Source organism: Cuculus canorus, chromosome 3, assembly GCF_017976375.1.
Source record: "Cuculus canorus isolate bCucCan1 chromosome 3, bCucCan1.pri, whole genome shotgun sequence".
Lineage (NCBI taxonomy): Eukaryota > Metazoa > Chordata > Aves > Cuculiformes > Cuculidae > Cuculus > Cuculus canorus.
In genome coordinates, this window is record NC_071403.1 from 70,927,643 (window position 1) to 70,949,986 (window position 22,344).

The 22,344-nt window shown below is 48.9% G+C and overlaps 1 protein-coding gene across 9 annotated transcripts in view; it reads left to right on the forward strand.

Moving 5' to 3' along the window:
- ALK (ALK receptor tyrosine kinase) overlaps positions 1-21,705 on the forward strand; it is a 298,563-nt gene extending 276,858 nt beyond the window's left edge. For 7 of the 9 annotated variants that reach the window (XM_054063538.1, XM_054063534.1, XM_054063537.1 and 4 more), the window contains 11 exons: positions 1,641-1,827; positions 3,952-4,042; positions 4,854-4,918; positions 5,770-5,899; positions 11,962-12,059; positions 13,055-13,147; positions 14,789-14,890; positions 16,200-16,334; positions 16,880-16,970; positions 18,263-20,276; positions 20,967-21,705. In XM_054063538.1, coding sequence (XP_053919513.1) covers positions 1,641-1,827; positions 3,952-4,042; positions 4,854-4,918; positions 5,770-5,899; positions 11,962-12,059; positions 13,055-13,147; positions 14,789-14,890; positions 16,200-16,334; positions 16,880-16,970; positions 18,263-18,967 — 1,697 coding nt within the window. In that variant the 3' untranslated portion in view covers positions 18,968-20,276; positions 20,967-21,705. The remainder of the gene's footprint in view (positions 1-1,640; positions 1,828-3,951; positions 4,043-4,853; positions 4,919-5,769; positions 5,900-11,961; positions 12,060-13,054; positions 13,148-14,788; positions 14,891-16,199; positions 16,335-16,879; positions 16,971-18,262; positions 20,277-20,966) is intronic. The other 2 variants (XM_054063535.1, XM_054063536.1) reach the window with 2 other exon arrangements.
- Positions 21,706-22,344: the final 639 nt, after the last annotated feature.

Sequence of the window (22,344 nt, forward strand, 5' to 3'; positions counted from 1 at the left end):
TTTTAGCAGCTGCTGTATTTAATGACACCTTCCCACACACATGCCTTCACTCCAGATTGCAGGAGGTGTTTCCAGTCACAGTGAACAATTAGAAGAGGTTTCAGTAACTGACTGTATCTCGAAAGAGATGTTATTGCTTGTGTAAAGCTGGCACTGGTTTGTGAGAGTTGTTGGTGCGTAACGCCTCAAAACAGGCTGCTTTGTTTGTGTGCATATAGGCAGATTTATATCCTCTTAATGTATAACATTTAAACTTGAAATCCTCACATAGGTTCCCATTTTACAATCTGCTTCTCCGCAGGATGTGGGCATTCTTGGCATCCTTGTTTGAAAGTTGTAAAAGGTGTTTTCCACGCTTTCATTTTCTTAGTTTAAAAAATTGCTTGCCTGCGTTTGGTTGCAAGCAGAATAGGTTTGAATCAGTGAAAAGCAGCCAAGGATGTAAATGCCATCTCCTTTCTCTGTCTGCTCTGTATATGGTCCAGGGGAGGGATGTACCCGGAGCAGCACATGGCAACTATTAAATTAGATGTGCCCAGCTGCTTCAGCTGCAGGAATTTCAGGAGTTATCAGTTGCACACACATGGTCCTGCAAGTGTGATTTCTGGCCTAACAGTACCCCTCTAAAATGACTAATTACTTCTCGGGGAGCCGGAGAGTAACAGTCTCTCCATCCAACCAGCCTATCCTTGCCATCTCAGGAAGAGCAGCAGTTTAAAAAATCAAAGCAAAAGCAATGAGGAGAGAAATGGAGGACAGGAAGGGTTTGTAGATAGTTTATTACATCCGTCTGCCCTTGTCAGTGCATGTTTACCCCTTAAATCCTTCTCCTGAGCAGCATCCGCTGGAGAAGATAGGAAAGCTGCTACCGTCAGAGTCTGTGGGCTCTGGCCAGCTCCCACAGCAATCAATAGCGAGGGTAACAGTGGCTTAACCTGCTCCTGATGGGCATCTCGCTTTGATAAAGGTACTGCAATATCCATTATACTGATTCAAGGAATATCCACAGGATGCCTTCCTGCAAGGTGTGATTCCTAATGACATTTCGGAAGTGTCAGTGAAGTGATTCAAGGAGTGATTCACTGCCACAAACCAATTCCAAATGTAGTTGAACCCTGTTGTTTAGGAACAGGAGGTTTTGCAGAATGAGCTAATTCTCTGTACAGTGTGTTATTCTGGGGTAACAGTTTACCCTGTCCATTTTGAGCAATGTGATGTGAATATTCATTTCAGATTTTAGTCACCTTCAGGTGGCAAAGGGAAGCTGGTTATCCCCAGGCTCCCTAAAGTCTGGGATTGAACTCATACTTGGCAGGTCCAGTTAAACTAAACAGAACAAAACAAAAGCTTCAGAACTGTGAAATCAGAGATCTCTGTAAGTGAAAGTCATTAACTTCTTCCAAGCAGTTTGTGATTGAGCTGGTTTCTTCATCAGATCCATAAACCGAAGATTCCTGTGAACTTCAGGTTCCATTTTCTCTCTGTAGTTATCTGATGTACAGAAATGCGATGGTTTCACTGTCTGGTTTGGTGCACTGGAATTTGGACCCATAACGAATTCCAGTGGGATGTGCTGTAGAGCTGCTATTGTGTTCCACAGTCCATCTATGTCTCTGCTTTGCTGTGTTCTCCATGTTTAGTGTACCGGCGGAAGCACCAGGAGCTGCAAGCCATGCAGATGGAATTGCAGAGCCCGGAGTACAAGTTGAGCAAGCTGCGCACCTCCACCATCATGACAGACTACAATCCCAACTACTGCTTTGCAGGGAAGACCACATCCATTAGTGACCTCAAAGAGGTGCCTCGAAAAAACATCTCCCTCATCCGGTAAATTCATCTCTGCCTTCCCCATGCTTCACACCATACGCTCACGTGTGCTGGCTCTCTTACACAGATGTGAACTAATGCCTTTATGCAGGCACACACCAATTGTCTTGCACTTTAGACTCATGCTCCTTTTCATAGGAAGGATGTAAAGCAGCAGTCCATAGGCTTGTGTGGAGGGGACTGGCCTTTGGCCATTGTCTTACCCTTTTACAGGGGCAGAGTTCACCCTCCAGGGCTGTGAGAATTGTTCCCAGTAATCCAGACATGTCTTGTGCAGGCTGTGCAGTGAATGGCCCAGTTCCAGTGTTAACTGAGGAAATACTGGGAAGGCCAAGGCTTGTAGGGAGGCTCTTCTGAAGTCTTTGATGGGATCTCTGTTAAAGACAGTGACGTGCCTAAGTGCAATAATAGGAAAAGCAATGGGTTTGACTGTTTTAGGCTGCTTGATGGTATTAAACATAAAGCCAGCAGAATATTTGTGTCTAGATCAGAACTTCTGGAACGGTTGAAATAGTTTCTTAAAAACACCTTGAAAATTCAGAATTCCTTCCCACATTACCATGCGGTTCTACAGAGCAAGCCAAGAAGGGAGCTTGGAAGACAAGAGAGCTTATGCTGCTAACAAATGCTCAAAGGAGTCTGTGCAGTCTGCAGTGTTTTGCTGTCTCTTCTCTCCTTCTCCTTTATCTGCACATCTCACTGGACTGCATCTGGGAGTTTCCAGCATAGCCTGTGCTGCTGCTGCCTTTGTCACTTGGGCTCTGAAAGGATTTCTGGAGTGTGACGAGCTACAGAGAGCAGAAAATACAGCTGGGAATCAATAAGGGCAAGGAAGTGGGCTTTTTGGGAGGAGGATGAGTTATGAGCTGTAGAGGTGTGGTTTATACCCTCAGTTGGTTATAAGTTGTTCAGGCCTAGCCGAGAATAGTGTCTCAGGCTGGTACTTACAGAACATTATTAAAAGACATGGCTGAGTCACAGGCAGCACAAGTCCTCCCTGTGGCTTCACTGCCTACGCTGGTCTTTATCCCAGCAAAATACAGACAGAGCAACAACAGAGCAGGTTGCCCTGAGCAGTGCCTGCTTGAACTGAGAGGCGGGCAACAGCCATGCAAAAACATGATAGGGAACAGAGTCAGTGCAGCTCTCAGACTAGACCTGGCTCTGCCAGGAATGTGTTAGAGAAGAGAGCCTTAACGAAAGCCTTTGACCTGGACTGAGATGCAGGAGTGTCCTGTAGAGGCTCAAACTGCTACTGCCCAACATGCCACCCATGAAGGGCTAAGAGGGAGTCAGGATCTGGGATGCAGCCTTATTCCCTGCTAGAGTTCACTGTGTTGTTATGCCATGGTATAGCTGCAGTTGTACCACTGCATTTCATGTTACCAAGTGAAGACCGAATAGGCAGGTGTGCAAAATCTGTATCACAAGGACATGCGATCTATGCTCTGAGTACTGAAACTCCTTTTTCTTTTTCTTGTACCCTTATTCAGAATAGAACCGTAAATGTCATAGGATGATCAGTGCCTGCAGCGATTCTCATCACAAATTCCTAGAGCCAGGTGCTTTACAGAGTACTGTCATCACCATGCACTGGGTGAGGTGCTTATACAGCATCATAAAGTAAATCAGGAAAAGACATTTGGGTCAGAATTCAGGTCCTTCGAGAACCATTGTGCTTCCCAGTTTCTTGTTCAACGTTTTCTTTAATGGTGATGCATAAACATCATGGAACTGTTAATGTGTCCAGGGTGTGTGAACACCAAGACTTAAGATCTATAATTACTGACCTGTTGTGGAGCACCCACTGCTAAAGCACTGACACCAAGGCCATTAGGAGAGTGCCCTCCGTTCAGTGCTGCAGTGCCAGCAGCTCGACTTCACTGGGGACTCTTCACTTTTGAGGACTGGTTTTCCTACCAATTAAATACATTAGAGGTCCAGGAAAGATCTCACCCAGGTCTGGTCCCCTGTGTAGCGTGAGAAGTGGTATCCAGTGTCAATATCCAGTTCTCCCAGTTTCATTGCCATGACAATTGTGAGCCCATGCTGTGAGCTGTGACCGCAGTGTGATAATGTGTGTTCTCTGCAGTAAAACCTTCTTGTCTTCTCTGGTCTGTCCAGGGGTTTGGGCCACGGAGCCTTTGGTGAGGTATATGAAGGGCAGGTGGCAGGGATTCCCAGCGACCCCACTCCCTTGCAGGTGGCTGTGAAAGTAAGTGACAGTGCACGAGTTATCATGATGGTTTCATGCGCCTTTCACCCCAGAGTCCCAATACATTATCAAACTGAAGATGAATTAAGTGTTACGCTATTGCTGAAGGATGCAGCTAGAAAGGTGGCTGCTCTATTGCAGTTCTATAATCCATCGTAGCAGTGGTTCAGCTGGTAGCATGTGGGCTTGTAAGGCTGTTAAGAGAGGTCTGTAGGTATTAGATAGGCAAAGATTTGCCATACAGCTGCAGTAACTGCAGGTGTGAGAAACAAATCCATCCTCTGTCCATCCTCCACATGTAATCTTTACGAAACCTTTGAGTCAGAGGCAAAAAGTCTTCAGAGGGCCGTGAGCAGCCTGCAAATACAACAAAGAGCCTAGAGGCAGGAGATGGCTGGTTTTCCAGGGATCTTGCCAGTCCATTACAGGATGGATGTGCACTGGATGCAAAGCTAAATGCTAAGAGACATGGTCTTGCTGGGAGGTAGAAGCATTGAAGTGTCCAGGAGCTCAGGAACTGCAGTTCTCATTCCTCCCCCTCTATATAGCAGAGTCACACGTTATCAAGCACTGGAGTATTTCCTTTGCTGGGAGGATGGCTGTGGTGTTGATGATCTGCTTGTTCTGATCTTTACCTCTCAGCAGGCTTTACAGTCTAGCTCAGTGATGGTCTAGCTGTTATCTTAGAGTGAGGTTTCTTTTAGAGGAACAAGGATTGCTGCAGACAATGTTAGTGCTTTTGGTTGTGCCAAGCGCTCTACATCTGTATGCTGAAATATCTTCTCTTGTCAATCTGTTCTTTCTTTTCCAGACATTGCCAGAAGTGTGTTCAGAGCAAGATGAGCTGGACTTCCTCATGGAAGCTCTCATTATTAGGTGCGTGTGAAGATGAGCAGCACTTGTATAGGCTTGCAAAGCTCAGCACTGTGAGAAAAAAAGGTGCTTTGAGAGGTGATGTTCTCAAAACACATCTCTACAGCAGTTCTAGCACGTGGCTGTTGGTATTTGACAGAGGACAGGCATTACCGTCCTTCCCTGTTCCTCTAAGAATAAAGAGACACAGACAACTAAGGGGTAACATTTCAAGAGGGTCCACCCTGGGTTTCATTATCCAATGGGAAAATCCTTTGGCCCAGTTTTCAAGATTGACAATAGTGTCCTTTGATTTCTCTTACAGATAAGAACACGAGGTAAAAACAAAGCTAGAACTAACAGATGGCATTGACTTAACCATGCTGCCATGTCACCTGTCAGTGGCTGAGTCCTAGAATCCAGGGAGATAGTTTCCCATCATATTGAGGTCTGGAGAACCAAGGAAGTGTTAAGAGACTAGACCTTGAGGCATATCTCCTACATAAGCAAATCTCTGCGTGTGTTGTTTGGAACAGCTGCTGCCCTTTGGGTGGGAACAATAGGAGCAAATTTTTCTCCAATATGAAGTACTCTCTACTTGCTCTGGCCCACAATCCTTGCTGTAGCCCAGAAAGGCTGCAGAATATAGAAAAAGTGAAAGCAGCCAACGGCCACTCCTTCCCCACTTTGTCTCTGAGTCATGCAGACAGACAATAGTGGAGGGCAGCGCTTCAGCTTTTTCCAGTTACCCAGCCTTTGAGATCTGTTACTTTATGGAAAACAAACATTACCACAGCATAACATTTTAATTCCTTTCTGCAATTGTGCTTTTTGGATCAAAGCTGCTCCTTAATTGAGGTTTGCTTTCTCCACAGCAAATTCAACCACCAGAATATCGTGCGCTGTATCGGAGTGAGCTTGCAGGCGCTCCCTCGCTTCATCCTGCTGGAGCTCATGGCTGGAGGAGACCTGAAATCCTTCCTGAGGGAGACTCGGCCCAGACCGGTAAGGAAAGAGAAAATGGAATTCTATTTAGTAAGCTGCTGCCACAGCAAATGCATAACTATAAATGAGCTGATCCATGCAGCTACTATTTCCCAGTAATGTGGAAGGTCAGGAAATTTCTGCGGGGGTAGGACACAGGGAACAGAGGCTGCTTGGGTTCTGCAGGCTCATCCCTGGCCTTTGCTAGGTTGTAGAAACAGCCCAACAAGAGAACAAAACCCAAGCTCAAAAAATAAAAGTTAAACTGAACTCTTCCCTTCCTCCCAGCTGCAGGGGGTGGCAGGGGGAAGCACTGAGCTAGCAATGATAGATCCATTCTGTAAACTACTGGTCGGGTGCGTTGCTGTGGGATCTGTTGGTGGAAGTTGGACAAAGGCAAGGAGAGAGTCCAGCCTGCAGCTGTGGACTTCATAGTTGGCTTAATATCTTTAGTCCAGAGTTTTAAAGAAATCAGCATCGATAAGACGTGACAGTCAGTTCAAAATGAGTGAAAAATCAATTACAGCTTCTAGAGAGGCATCGGTATTTCAGAAGGACAAAGTTTGTCCTGAGTCTTTGGATCTGAAAGGCACACAGATGTTACTGAAATTTAGCACCAGGGCCCAGGTTCGTCTCTGCATTCCTGTGACACCGGGCAAAATGCCAGGTTTTATCAGTACAGGGACACAAATTGGCTGTAACAGGTATAAATAAACGGCTTCCTTAAGGCATCTGGGACAAGACTGACTTTGTATTTTTCCCATGCAGTCTGGTTTTCAGACTTAGGAAGTGATCCAGGTTGCCCAGGGTACAACAGGCTTGGGTAGGCTGCCATAAAGTGGCTCCTGATGGATAAGAATGCTGAACACCCATAAAGTCAGGCTGTTTGAGATCTCAGCAAGCAGCCTGTAGAGAGGCTGGTTTCTGTAGCTCCTAGAGATGCTCTTGTTAGCTCAGACCGATGGGCTGAACGTGGTAGTATGTGAATGGGAAAATTCTTGGTTTTCTGTGTGGGCTCCACTCCCAGCTGGTGCAGAGTAGGATGGCACGGACAGGGTGCGCTGCCTGGTGCTTTGGCCGACACTGCCAGGACAGGCTGTGCTCAGCAGGTGAAGCGTCAGGTGAGACAGGATGGTGCAGGGCAAGGGCAACTATCCGTTTGTGAGGGGAATGTCTGTTTGGCACCTTAAATTAGAGAGAGAAGCCAGCTCAGTAATGATCAGGATCTGGTGAGGAAATACCAGGAACGTTAGTCCTGAACAGTGTCTGAGAACAAGGCCCTTGGCTCAGTGCAGCTGGTTCCGTCTTTGCTTTGCTCAGAATGAGCCCTCAGCTGCGTTCTTCCTCCTTTTGCTGACTCAAGGAAGATGCACAGAAAGTAGGCATATAGCAGGCTGGACGTACAGCTTTCCAGGCCTGTGAAAGAAAAGGAAAGGTGAGGAACAGTGGAGAGTAAAGAGGTTTCTATGAGGAAGCCCGATTCCTGTTCACTTCCAACAGGAATTAATTGAGCACACAAGACGTACACGACTGACTTAGTAACAGAGGAGCGCTGTTTACTGTGCTGTAAGCACCCCGTGAGTTACGAGTGTCATCTCCCCTTGGATTTTTTTTCCAGTCTTCTATTTTCCATCCAATTTCCTTACTACCTTGCCTTTTCCACCTACTTCTGCTTACAGCCTGCTGCAGAAGAGAGATTTATGTGCTCATTCTCTCCTTTCATTCCCTCGTTGCTCTCCCCACTCCCCTGCCATAACTTGGAATTCATTTACCAGTTTCAGTCAGAATTAATAGAGGTGTCAAAGGCATTAACATCACCCAAGGAGAAGGCACCACACCACAGCAACCGCTGAGCCCATCAGTTGTCTTTGACTTGCTGCTGGCCAGCAAGAACCTGTGTGACTTGGAGCAAGGCATGTGTAGTATGTGCACTCAGACACTGGAAAAGCATGGAAGGAGCAAAGGGAACACTGAACAAGCTGAAGTGAAGGAAGGTGGAACGTAAGACGTCACGAGGAATGTGAAATGGGAAGCTAAAGCTCCCACAGGAGGTATTGAGACATTGGATCTGACTAATGGGAGATCAGGGTGCTGCCAGCAGAGGTTACTACATGTCGTTCGTCTGTTTTCTTCATGTAAATAAGGAAAGCCTCACTAAGTCAATGTGTAGTGATTCTTCTGAACTCTAAGCAAGAATGGTCATGCGTGTAAGCCGACTGTTCATCAAACATCACTGATGCAACACCAGTGTCAGTTTATGCCAGCCAGGGCTACCCTGTAGGTTTCAGACTTGCACTTCTCCATGGGTCCTGGGTTCACAGCCCTGAAGGTTACTGGAAGAAAAGTAATAACATTGTGCCCATATTTAAAAAGGGTAGAAAAGACGACCCTGAGAACTACTAACCTGTCAGCCTTACCTCTGTGCCTGGGAAGATCATGGAACAGATCCTCCTAGAAGCTGTGCTAAAGCACATGGAGGACAGGGAGGTGATTAATGGCAGCCAGCACGGCTTCACCAGGGACAAGTCCTGTCTGACCAACTTGGTGGCTTTCTATGATGGGGTAACCGCAGCAGTGGACACAGGTAAACTGACGGATGTGATCTATCTAGACTTCTGTAAAGCCTTTGACGCAGTTCCTCACAACATCCTTCTCTCTAAATTGGAGAGATATGGATGTGATGGGTGGACAGTAAGGTGGATAAGAAACTGGTTGGATGGCCGTATTCAGAGAGTAGTGATCAAAGGCTCAAAGTCCAGATGGAGATCCATGACAAGTGGTGTCCCTCAGGGTTCCGTACTGGGACTGGTGCTGTTTAATATCTTTATCAATGATACAAAGAGCGAGATTGAGTGCACCCTCAGCAAGTTTGCGGATGACACGAAGCTGAGTGGTGTAGTTGCCACACTGGAAGGATGAGATGTCATCCAGAAGGACCTGGACAGGCTGGAGAAGTGGGCCTCTGAGAACCTCATGAGGTTCAACAAGGCCAAGTGTAAGGTCCTGCACCTGGGTCAGGGCTATCCCCGTTTTCCGTATACAATGGGGGATGATGTGCTTGAGGGCAGCCCTGCAAAGAAGGACTTGGGGGTGCTGGTCGATGAGAAGGTCAACATGAGCCGGCAACGTGTGCTCGCGGCCCAGAAGGCCAGCCGTCTGCATCAAAAGAAGCGTGGCCAGGAGGTCAAGGGAAGTGATTCTGCCCCTCTCTTCTCCCATCTCTTGTGAGACCTCATCTGGAATGCTGTGTCCAGTTCTGGAATCCTCAGCGTAAGAAGGATATGGAGCTGCTGGAACAGGTCCAGAGGAGGGCTACAAAGGTGATGGGAGGGCTGGAGCACCTTCCCTATGAGGACAGACTGAGAGAGTTGGGCTTGTTCAGCGTGGAGAAGGCTCAGAGGAGATCTTATAGCGACCTTCCAGTACCTGAAGGGGGCCTACAGGAAAGCTGGAGAGGAGCTATCCATAAAGGCTTGTGGGAATAGGACCAGAGGGAATGGGTCTAAATGGGAGAGGGGCAGATTTGGACCAGATATTAGGAAGAATTTCTTCACTAGGAGAGTGGTGAGACACTGGCACAGGTTGCCCAGGGAGGTTGTGGCTGCCCCATCCCTGGAGGTGTTCAAGGCCAGGTTGAATGGGGCCTTGGGCAGCCTGATCTAGTGGGATGTCCCTGCCCATGGCAGGGGGTTGGAACTAGATGATATTTAAGGTCGCTTCCAACCCTAACTCTACTCTGATACTATGATAAGGTGTCTATATTCCATTTCTAGTGCTGCTTCACATCCATGACAGGGTTCCCCCGTCTCTCACCTGGAGAGAGGCATTCTCGTAGATTCAGAGCCTTTGTTCATGCTGAGCATTGCAGAATTGTCCATCAGGGCTGATCTTTCCCTCGCACACGGCACAGTAATCACAGAACAGCTCTGGAAGATAAAGCATATAAGGATAAACTATTCTCCTCCCTTGTGCTCTGCAGCCTGTTGCGCAGAGCAGCCATTGCACTGAACAATACACAGCATTTTGTTCCCCTTTAGCACAATCCAGCCTCCCTGAGGAGGGGTCACTCGTGCCTCCAGCATGCCCACTGATCAGAGAGGCTGTGCATGGCAGCCAGCACTGGTCATTCATCGGGGGAGCAGAAGCTGCACAGTGAATTCTTGGTGTATCAAGGCTGCTTCCCTTGAAAATGAGTCCCAAACCTCCATTTTTCAAACACATTACATGGCCAAATTGTCCTTGGCTGGGCAGTCACATCTGTTTTAGGGATGTATTCAGCCAAATAAAAGGTGGAAGGAATTCATCAGGGAAGGGAAGGGAAGGGAAGGGAAGGGAAGGGAAGGGAAGGGAAGGGAAGGGAAGGGAAGGGAAGGGAAGGGAAGGGAAGGGAAGGGAAGGGAAGGGAAGGGAAGGGAAGGGAAAAAGAGAACAAAGCTGTGCTGTTGAAATCAGCTTCAGGGTTCAGCTGCTGCCTGCCACGCTGTGCAGCTCTAGTCTAGGATCGATTGCACAGTTAAGAATTGGGCTTTTGACTTGGCTTTCACCTCAGGTCTTTGACCTCGCTCAGAAGAGGAGGGAGTGGGTAGATTGAGTTATTAATTTCCCTTTGGTTATGCCCTGAAAGGGAAGAAGTATCTGCATAATTTCTCACTGTAGGCATCTTGTGTGGCCAGTGAGGCACTTCAGCTTGCAGGGGTACAAAAGATTTTTCCCCTCCTCACAGAAGGGGGGTCTTTATTTTATTTATTTTTTTAGGAAATAGTTGTTCTACAAAAAGCAAGGTTTTCAGGGGAGGAGGATGCATTCCAGCATTCCAGTGTTTTAAATCAGTTGAATATATATATGCAATGAACTGTTCTGTGTGAAGAGTAAAATACAGGTAGGTGATACACAGTCACAAACAATTCTGGTTTAGGGCATTGTGCTGAAAAAACAGGCTGTGTTCACACAGAGATGTAGTTTTCTAGTTATTATATTAGTCAAGTGCTAAGACCAGGTTTTCCTTGACCTCTTCAGAAGACGTTGAGACTCTTCTAGGTTTTGCCAGCCAATGCCCAGTGTTTAACTACTGCCTGCTGCAAAGCGTTGGCTTATTCCCATCCCAGTTAGGGGTGGTTTAGGTGAGCTGGGATGGCCAGCACAGTGCCACATCAGTCTGGAGATAGGTTTCATCACAACGGCTGGACTGACAGAGCCAGCAATCCCTGTCACTGGAGAACAGTGTGGGTTTGTGCATCGGTGGGAGAGCCTCATGGGCAAGGTCCAAATTTGGGCACTGAGCAGGGTGGTAGGTGTCACAGGAGAGAGCTGGCAGTGGGCTAGGCTTGTTGGTGCAATAACTAAGGCCACAGATAGACACTTAGCTGGCAAATGGCTGCTGTGGGATAAGAAGCCACTGCCACCCAGTTGTTTGTCATTGCCCTGCCAGAAGCAGTGATCTCCTTCTCCCCACAGCCTGGCTGCAGGGCTCACCCGTTCACTCCTCAGTGCAGAAGCTGCTGGCTTGGCCTCGGAGGCCGGCAAACACAAGCTGGAGCTAAACATGCCCTTTTTACTAAAGCATCTGGCTCCCTCTGGCAAAGACTGTGGACTCCATCAGAGTTGGCAGCCTTAGTCTTCCATGGCCACTGGCTACTCAAAGCTGTGTCCATTCTCTGAGGGGCAAGGTAAAACCAGCACAGGTGTGGAAGAGGGAAAGAGCAAGTGTGACACATGCTATTTCACAAAATGTCCCTCTCGTTCTTCAGCGACATTACAATGAAACTGAGTGAGGACCAGTTCAGGCTACAGATCTCCACAGTAATCAGGCTGAAAATTCAGCATCTCCCAAGAGAAAATTCTTGCACAGGCATCCCAGTGGAGCTGGGAAGTCAGATCCACCTGTTCTGGTTCTGTCCTTGGGATATGTATGACATCCTGCCTGCGCATCCTTTGGATTGTTCATGGATATGAACTATCTCTTGTGCGTTTTTGCAATCCCTCTGTGTGTTAAAATCAGGTCTACATCACTTGTTAGCAAGTTCGCAGCACTGTACACTGATGTTCTTGTTTCTAACCTACCTTTGTCCCTTGTCTTTTGGCAGAATCAGCCCTCCTCCCTTTCCATGCTGGACTTGCTCCACGTGGCTCGGGACATTGCCTGTGGGTGCCAGTACCTGGAGGAGAACCACTTCATCCACAGGTAGGTGAAGGCATCTTATGTCAGCACAGGCAGGGCTCACACGCACGCCAGCAGAACTCCGAATGCCCTGCTGGATACATTTAGGTCCTGCTGCACTCTAGTGGTTGGATACCTCTAAATAAGAAAGATAAAATCAGAATAATAGAAGTAATTAGCAGAAAAGCTGCTCTAAGTCAGGCTGAAGAGTGCTGTGGTTTGCCCAGGGATCTGGAACTCTTTCCCAGTGCCTCCACTTGTGCAGCCTGTTTGGCTTCTCTGCAGGTGGAAACAGTCTCAGGACAGAAGTCTTCAAAGCTCCCCCCATTGTAAATTTTGCTTAGTGCCTTTCTGCTCATTCTGGAATCCTTTTCTTCTCGATCTGGTACACGTACAGCCAGAAGTGCAACACCTTACCACTATTGTTACCTGTTCCTGGCAGAAGAGGGTGTTGGCCCGTGAGCTGAGTAGAAGGCGATTATAGTTCGCTCTTCTGAAAGGTTACCCCCAATCTGTGCCACAGTGTTATTCAGACCCTAGAGGTGAAGCTGGAACTGTATCTGCAGGCACAGACTCAGGTCCCTTCCTTCAGTCTCAGAGCAACACCTGCACGTTGTTGTGCTGTCTCTGTCAGCGTGACACCCGCTCGACAGTATTTGAAGTGTGGGAACAGGTCAGTGAACCATTCCCCAGAGGGCTGATGGTGGTGAAATTAGCTCCACTACTGCAACTCTTTAGTGACTTAATCCCTCCCAGGTGAAGGGAGGCTCCCAGATGGCCCATCCCTTCAGCTGGAAGATGTTAGGTGATGTTTAAGGAGGAACTGTTAAAGGGCAGGATTGCTTCTGCTGCCTGGGTAGATTGGAATTTGAGTCATCCATAAAACACATTTCTGGCTGTTGTGGGCTCTGCAGCTCAGGAAAGGAGGTGCTATTCTTTGTTTTCTTTTAGTCCTGCAAAATTGTTGTATGAATAAGTGGTTCTTGTCTTTCTGTTGCTTTTCTTCCCTTTCCTTGTAGGGATATTGCTGCCAGGAACTGCCTTCTTACCTGTCGAGGGCCTGGGAGAGTGGCTAAAATTGGAGACTTTGGAATGGCCCGGGATATATACAGGTAGCAGAGCTAAGCCCAGGGAATCTGCAAGCAGAAGCTTGCTAAACTGAGGGAGGAACAGGGTTTGCACAGGAGAGAAGTCTTGGATGCTGCTCTGCACAACCCTAGCGAGGCAAGAGTGGAGAAATTCCACCCTGATGAATCCCAGCTAATGCTGTTTTGATGTGTATTGTAGAGAGACTTTGCTCTGGAGACTTTTTTGACTGCTTACTTTGGGGCGATGAAATCCGATGGTCATGGAAAGCGCTTTTCCTCCCTCTTGTCCTTAGTTTCCTGTCTTTGCTTTCTCCACACTGACTGGCACTGATGTGGCCTTCTGTTTTGTGGTCCTACATCATTTTGAGTTTAATCTCTCTCCTTGGTACTGCCCCTGCCCCTTTGGTTCACTGTCATTAGTAAATCTCCTCAGTTTGCTGCAGACGAAAGAGGAGCATGCAGAGGAAGGTCAGGAAAATGTAATCACCCAGCATGGAATTCAGCCAGAACATAGGTTTAACTGTCTGCTCTGGCTAGAAGTGCCAAGACGGCTTTAATGACCACGAGTAGTCAGGGCTGTGGTTTGATATCTCATCTCCAGACAGCACCTCCAGAAGCACTGTGCCTCTATCCTGCTGTGCTGAGGAATTGATGTGCCTCTGACTCGGAGGAAGGAATGCCTTGTACTGTCACCCACCCTGTTTATTCCAGTGCCATGCTGCGTTTTTTTTCCTGCTTGGAGATTCTGCTTTGCAATTACCAAGCCAGGCCTGCATTGCAGCTTGAGGTGATGAAAACAGAGTGCTACCTTCAAAAACCCAAGTGTACCAGAGCTGTGTTTCTTTTCCCCCCGCTTCTCTCTTCCCCGTCACAAATAGCCCGTGCTCTGCCCCACTGCCCAATGGGACTCTGCTGGGACAAAGCAGCAACTGTAACACTCACACCATCAGCAGAACCCACCGCCAAGATGAATGATTTGGTGCTGGGTTTCCAAAGGTGCCTTTGAAGTCTGCACACATTTCAGTGTCCAGGAATATCCTCTGGATGCTCTGGCTGCCTATGAACAGGGATACCAGCATGGATGAGCAGCCTCCTCAGCTACCAGCAGGGGAGCTGGGGCTCATAGGGTTGGTTAGCAATGGCAAAAACATGGAAGGACAGATGCTATTCCAGTGTCAGCACAGCAGGTGGCTTTTGCAATGCTGCTCCAGCTCTAATGCCCACATGACTCCTCATCAGTCCCAGGTTCTCACTGAGGGTTTGGGATTTCCCTCGCACTGCCATAGTCTGGGTACCTATAGGACAAGCCGTGTTTGGTTGTAGTGGGGATGCTCAAGGTGGGGTGGAGGCCTTGCTGTGGCTGGAGAGTGCAGGCAGATGGCTCTGCCAGCAGCTCTTCACTGTGTGGGCAGAGGTCACCGAGTATGCTCACAGATAATGAAAGCCTGGAGTTACCAGATCAGGCCTGAAGCAAGGGAGATCAGAGTCCTTCTGTGGTCTGCCCATTCCCACTGGTTTTGTGAGCAGGAACAGGTCTCTCCAGCATTTTCTCTGCTGTGCTGTTTCTCATCTGGCTCATAATTTTAATATTTGTAATTATAAGAATCCCAAATTAATGCCATTTTCTGAGTTCGTAGCTGATTGTGTTTTGTTTGTTCTTTGCAGAGCCAGCTACTATCGGAAGGGTGGGTGTGCAATGCTGCCTGTCAAGTGGATGCCTCCTGAGGCCTTCATGGAAGGAATATTTACATCAAAAACAGACACATGGTGCGCTTCCTCTCCTCCTCTGTCCAGTCGGTGTGGGAACACCTTTTGGGAAGAGAAAATGTTTTTGTAAAAAAACACACATTCCTGTTCAAGGAGAGGAGATTGAGATGAGATGTCAGGAAGGAATGTATTCCTTTGAGGGTGGTGAGGCACTGGCCCAGGTTGTCCAGAGAAGCTGCAGCTGCCCCATCCCTAAAGGTGTTCGAGGCCAGATTGGATGGGGCTTTGAGCGACCTGATCCGGTGAGAAGGTCCTTGCCCATGGCAGGGGCTTGGAACTGGATGGGTTTTGAGGTCCCTTCTAACCCAATCTTTTCCATGATTCTATGATTTTACGATTTCTCCTTAAATGAAAAGACAAGCTGGGCCTTTTGTAGGCAGGATCTTTGAGGAGAGAAGAGGGCAGAAGAGGTGGTGCTGCTGGAGAGGTGGGTGGGCAGGGAAGAAGGCTGGGGCAGATGCAGGTGTAGGGAGGAAAGTGGTAGTTTCACAGCACAGCATCGTAAGCTCTTGAGTTGCTGGTGGCCAGATCAGAGGGAAGGGAAATTGGGTGAGCACGTGGCAAGAGCTCAGGAAGATGGAGGGGAAAAGGCTAGCAGTCAGGACACAGCTCCTGAGAAACCCCAGCAGAGGGATGGAGGTGCTCTCAGACAGCTGAGCTGCTGCCTGTCCATCAGCCCCAGCAGAAGGGTTCCACATGGCTGCGTGTCGCTCTGCTGCAGTTTTAATGGGCAAGATCATAACTCTGAAGCCACCGGCCAGATGAGTGGTTCGGAGGGGTCCTGTCCCAGCCGTTACCCCCAGGCCACACCATGCAGGCCCAGGGGTGTGGCATTAGCTGGGGAGTGGGGTTTTGTGCTGAGCTACAGGTGGGGCTGTGAGGCTCCATGCTGCAGTGGGATTCACTGGTACGTTAATTCAAGCCACACAGCTATGTCAAGAAGAAAATCTGTCATAAATGTTCAGACCCCTGCTCCACTCCGCCCTGTCTCCAGCCATGGCTGATGGCTCAGGAGAGCATGGCCTGACTTTCACATTGTTACCTCTGGCTGAGCGGTGCTCTGGACAAAGGCAAAGCAACCACATCTGTATTGTGGGCTTCACTCATTGAGCAGTTGACTCTTAGTATTGATTAAATGATTCAAAGTCCACCATTCCAACTGGGCAGCTTACTTCTGTCAGAATCTCGCCGCAGGGATTCCCAGGAGCTGCCTGAGCACAGATTGCACAAAGCAATGCTGATGACACTGCGCCTTGGTGGTAACCATTCCTGTATCCTTCACTTTGTTCTCCTTCTCTCCTGTATCCAGGTCCTTCGGCGTGTTGCTGTGGGAAATATTCTCCTTGGGATACATGCCTTACCCTAGCAAAAGTAACCAGGAGGTGCTGGAGTTTGTAACCAATGGAGGAAGGATGGATCCACCCAAAAACTGCCCTGGCCCTGTGTATGAGATTTTTATCTTCGATATGTTCATGCAAAGCCATTCTTGGTTTGAATGCTGCTCTCTAGGTAGAAAGTTAATCACTTTTAAGACAGATCTTATCTTGGCTGACCTGCCAGTGAGTTCTCTAAGAGTTAATTGCTTTGGAGAAGAATGCAGGGCCCTGTAGACAAGCGCTGGCCACTGCGTGCTCAGTCACACAGAGTGTAGTATTTCTGTGTCTTAGCTGTGAGACCACAAGTGCAGGAGATTGGTCCCAGGTGGGGAAACAGGAGCTCTGTTACCTGCAGCCCCGCCTGGCTGTGGTGATTTGCCACAGGGATTTTGGGCAGGTGGGTTATTTCTCTGATGTGCCATGGATTTCATCCTGCTGGTGGCTGCGTTGTAGTGGTTACCAGTACCTCTGTCATCTGGCTCTGGGGAAGGCAGAGCACTCTAATTTATTAACGTCAGACAGGTGATGCGTGCTCACAGTTTCTAGGCTGCACCAGCTGTTACAAACCAATAGGAGCTGCCATTTATGTGCATCTCCCCATCTGCTCTTTCAGGTACCGCATTATGACCCAGTGTTGGCAGCACCAGCCTGAAGACCGGCCAAATTTTGCCATAATCCTGGAGAGGATCGAGTACTGCACTCAGGTATCGGTGTTCCTTCATCTTGAACAAGCCGGGTGGAGAGGGTCCCTGTTGAGGAAAGGTTGAGGCGAGCCAGAACGTGAGGTACAAGGACAGCAACAGCACAGGGAGGCCTGGGGCCAGTGCCGGGAACATTTACCCAATTGCAGAAGGCTGATCCGTGTCTTTCACTGCCACAAGGCACAAGCTCACGCAGCTTTAGAGACAAATAGCAGACCCGTAGCTCTGCTTCTGATCATAAAGACAGATGCTAACAAGCAGAAGAGCTAAGACAAGCCGGCACCCATCTGTACATCACATGCTTTGTGTCAGCCACTCCATCCTAGTGTTTACCCTCAGGATGTGGTCAGAACTGAGCAGAGGTGGCCTCTGGAGCAGTGGGCAATGTTCAGAATCTGGCTGAATGGGAGAAGGCAGGTGGACACAGCCGTGCCAAAAGAGTTTAGATTTCGAGGCTGGGCAGTAGGGGAAGGATCTTGGCTGGGAAAGGACCCATGTTGTCTGGGAAGGAAGGATGTGGCTGATTTCCAGGCAGAAGTCTGATTCATTTAGAGTTTTTTACTATCATTTTTAGCTTATAAGACGTGGAGGAGTTTGGAAAATATTTTGCTGCCTGCATCAGCACAGGCTTATTGTGTGGCCTCACAGTTGTTTGTCTCCATCACTTTGCTTTCCCTTGTTGTTTGGGAGGCTTACTCCATTTGTCAGGTGTGTTTGGATCCTGGGACTGGGAGGCATTGTTTCCTGCTACCTATAGCTTGGCGTGGTGCCTGGCAATAATTAAATGTTGCCTGGATCCCCACATTTGCTCTTGGTTTAATTTTCAAAACTGCTTAAATAGCTCAGAACCACAATCCCCATGGATTCAGGTTGTCAGGGGCTCTGCCAGTACTGCTTCTCGCTGCGTTCTTGTTCCTCCTTGTCTGCATGGAAGCAATACTTTCTCAGTATTCTCTGAGAACGTTATGAACATCGAAATGATATAGATTCCAAAACAACATTCCCACAGGAAATTTGGCTGGACATAAAAGATGTTTTTCATTGTTTCTGTGCTCTCTGCTGCTCAGTGCTGAGTTTTAGGGTTGTTTTTTGTTTAGAGTTTGATTTTCAGGGTATCCCATTGCATCTCACAGGGAACTGCATTTTGTCAGCACCCTCTACACATGGAATGTGGGCTCTGATCAGTGGGAATGATGCTTGTGATCACAGCTGTCAGATGTGGTGGGGGTTTTAATAAATCTGAGCATGCATGATGATAGCAGACTCTGGGAAATTCCCCTTGTTCTCCCTGGCAGGATCCAGATGTCATCAACACCGCTTTGCCGGTAGAATACGGCCCGGCAGCTGAGGAGGAGGAGAAGGCCACGATGTGCCCTGATGATCCAGAAGGAATTCCTCCTCTCTTGGTCTCCACGCACCAGGATAGAAAGGATGACAAGCAAACTCTGCCACCTCCACCACCCTTGCCATCAGCCATCGTTGCTGGAAAGCCTCTAGGGAAAGCGGGAGCCTCAGAACCGCCGGCCCCAGGGAAGGCACAGTCCACCACCACAGGGGGACATATCAACATGGCCTATGCCCAATCCAACCCCCCTTCCGAGCTGCACAAAAGCCGTGGCTCCAGGAACAAGCCCACCAACCTCTGGAATCCAACCTATGGCTCCTGGTTTGCAGAGAAGCAGGCCAGCAAAACCAGGTCTCTGCTGGAGAAGAAGATGCCCGAGAGGAAGAGTGTGGAACAAGACGGAAACTGTACTGTGGGGCCCAGCATTGTGGCTGGCCGGCTGCCAGGCTCCTCCCTGCTATTGGAGCCATCATCCCTAACAGCAAGCGTTAAAGAAGTGCCTCTCTTCAGGCTCCGCCACTTCCCTTGTGGGAATGTCAACTATGGATACCAGCAGCAGGGCTTACCCCTGGAAGCCTCCACACCCCCATGCGCCAGCAGTTATGAGGATGCCATCCTTCGGAACAAAAGCCACGTAACCCAGCAGGGTCCCTGAGAGCCTGCTGTCCTCAACTTGTCCCCCTGTGGCCCCTGCGCCTTGGAGAGACGTCCCGTTACCCAGTACACCGCAGCAAGGGAGCTGACAGCATCACCTTCCTTTTTGTGCCACCTTGCTCCTAAAGTGCCACCCTCCAAGCTGTAATTCCACCTAATCTGAGAGGCTTCACATCACCAGAGCCCCAGTGCAGCAGAAGAAGCAAGGGCGGGAGGATGCATACAGGAGACGGGCGTTCACTGCAAGGCCCAGTGGCTGTTGCATCAACTCATATGCATGGTTGTCATCACACCCTTCCTGAGAGCCTTCCTCAGTTGTGCGTTCTCTGCTTAAGCCGCAGCTCGCTGCCCTGTCTCATGTCTGGAGCTCTCCCTGCCAGCTCTGCAGTCGCTGTGGAACACCCAGAGATCTCCTGCAGCTGGCAGAGGTGGGTTTTGGGGAAAGCATCCTCCACCCAAACCACCAACAGCACTGAAAGGTGACGCAATGGCACATTCCCAAGTTGTGTTCCAGCTACAGTCCAGTCGTCAACAGTCCTTGAGTGCATGGTGGTGGTGGCGGCAGGGCAGTAGAAGGACACTGGCTGTACTGCATCACTTGAGGAAGCACAAAGGATGGGTGTAGGTGCAGTCTGGGTGGGAGGGGGTGGCTGGGTGTTTGTTTTGTTTTCTTTTTCCTGTGCTTATGCACCAAAACTGAGTAAAGCCCTTTCAAATTCCTTCTGTCCTACAAAAGTTGGAATGTCCTTCATCAGGAACTTGTGTGTGTCTCAAGTGGAATCAAGGTGAAGTTCTAAAGAACTACAGTCATGAGAGAAACTTACACTGTGCCCTGCAAATGGGCAGCACCCACACGCCTCCGAGGTTCATGCAGCCTTTGATGCACCCTGCACAAACAGTGACGGAGAGGCAGGAGCCTGCATCGCACCGCAGGCCGCATGCCAGACACTGTCTCTGTGGGGAGGGTTTGGAGCCCTGGTTCCTTGCACAGAAAGCCTGTACGACAGAGGTTTAAAGACAAACACAGCATTGACTTGTTTTGTACACCTTGTGCATGAAAATACTCCAGTTACGTGTATTGTCCAAACATAGATGTAGGACTTAATCCATGTGTAAAGATGTGCATTAGTAATCTCAGCCTAGGGTCACAAGGACCTGTTTTAGCATGAACGCTATCCAAAAAGGGTGCCTGTTTCCATGGGAATAGGTGAGCTGAAGCATCGGTAAAGGAACATGAAGGGGTTCTTCAGCCTAGGACTCTTCATTCCGGTGAAGTGACTCTGAATCTGACCCTGGATCCCAGCTCTGAGGTAAGTGTCTCCATAAAGAAAAAAAAATAGAATCCATGTACATACACTCCTAACATTCGAGGTCACAGAATCACAGAATGGTTTGGGTTGGAAGGGACCTCAAAGCCCATCCATCCACTTCCAACTCCTCTGCCTTGGGCAGGGACACCTCCCACTGGATCAGGTTGCTTAAAGCCTCATACAAGCTGCTGGCTTTAAACACCTCCGGGGAGGGGGCAGTTACTTCCCTGGGCAACCTGGTCCAGTGCCTTCACCACCCTCACAGCGAAGAATTTCTTCCTAATGTCTAATCTAAATCTTCCCCCTTCCAATTTAAAGCCATTCCCCCTTGTCCTATCACCACATGCCCTTGTCAAAAGCCCCTCCCTACCTTTCCTGTAGCTCCTGTCGGTACTGGAAGGCTGCTCTAAGATCCCCCTGGAGCCTTCTCCAGGCTGAACAACCCCAACTCTCTCAGACTGTCCTCGTATGGGAGGTGCTTCAACCCTCAGATCATCTTTGTAGCCCTCCTCTGGACCTGTTCCTACAGTTCCATATCCTCCTTTTGTTGGGGATTCCAGAAGTGGACATGGGACTCCAGCCTTATCAGTGTCAGAAGGGCTGTAGCTCCTCTTTGCACAGGAGCACAGAGTGCTTAAAGATTTTCCTTGGCCGTAGTTACAGTGTGGGCTTGTTTTCCTCACTCCACAGTGGGAAAGCAGGATGATGGCCAGGACATGCAGCACACTTGGAAGAACCTGTGTTACCACGCTTATACTCTTAACAGCTTCTTTCCACGTGGAAGTTCCCTGATACCTGCAGACGTTTGGTTTCTGACTGGAAGCTGCCAAAGGTGAACGAGGTCAGGATGTCTGTCCATCTGCCTTCTCACTTGTCCCTTCATCTTCTTTTTGAGTACTGCACTTTGTTTCTCCATCCCAGGCCTGGAAGTGAAGCAAGGCAAGCCAGCTGGGTGTGCAGCAGAAGGTGTGGTGATGGGAGAGGGGCCTCTGCTGCACCAGGTTGAAAGCACAGGGGCCAAGCCAGCCTCTCACTGCCGTGTGGTATCATGCATCCACTGGCTCCTCCCCGTGTGCTCACAAAAGCATGGATGCAGGCTCAGCTGAGCCTGTCTGCCAGGCAACAGGAACCTTGACCTAGGAATAGCATAAAAGAGCAGCAAAAACATCACCCTTTGTGTGTCCCACAGGTAAACCCATCACAGGAAGACATCCCAGTTGTCCCATCCAGCTTCTTTCCGTAACAAAGCTTCATTGTAGGCGCGTGTCTCATGTACAGCAGTTTATGCAGCACTGATCATAAAGGAAGGGCCCACACGCTTCAAGGATGCTATGAAAGGAACACACTGATATGTGGTCATTGAGTCTTTTGTATTGACTGGTGTCTTTGTATTGTATCGCGTGTAGTGAACCGAGGCATGGAGACAAATAAACTGGCTGTAGCTGGTGCTGTGTTGGGCTGTGTGTGACTGCACTGAGGGCACGTCTCCTCTGCGATAGCCATGGAGGGTGCCAGAGCAGAGGGAGCAGGTGGGGCATTCACCAGAGACCACCTCCACATGTTTAGGGGGTATTTGCACTGCAAGCTTCCTCCCTCTGAGCTTCCTACAGAGGAAGGCACCATTCCTTCCATCACAAACCACCCAGGCTGGGTTTTACCCACAGGAAATGGGCCAGTAGAAAAGTACACGAGGGAAGAGAGCATTTGGGCGTTTCTATTCCTAAACATTTATATCCTAAGACAGCATTTTCCTTTGGCATCGAACCTTGAGGAGCTACAATGGCGGTGCTCAGACACCCACTACACAGGACTCAAACTCCTGCAGTCTTTGCTAGCCTAGGCCAGAGAGCCCCTGCTTCCAGCTGAACCAGGTGTAGCTACAGACCTACAGTGGGTGCAGCCTGACACCTCTGGAGAAAGAGTCACCAGTGATTCAGACAATTCTTGGGAGGAGGTTATTCCTATGCATTTACTACCTGTAAGCAAGATAGGCCACACAGAAGTGGTGAGACTGCAACAAACAGCCCAGGCTTGCTCCTTTCCCACATACTTCCTCCCCTACATACCT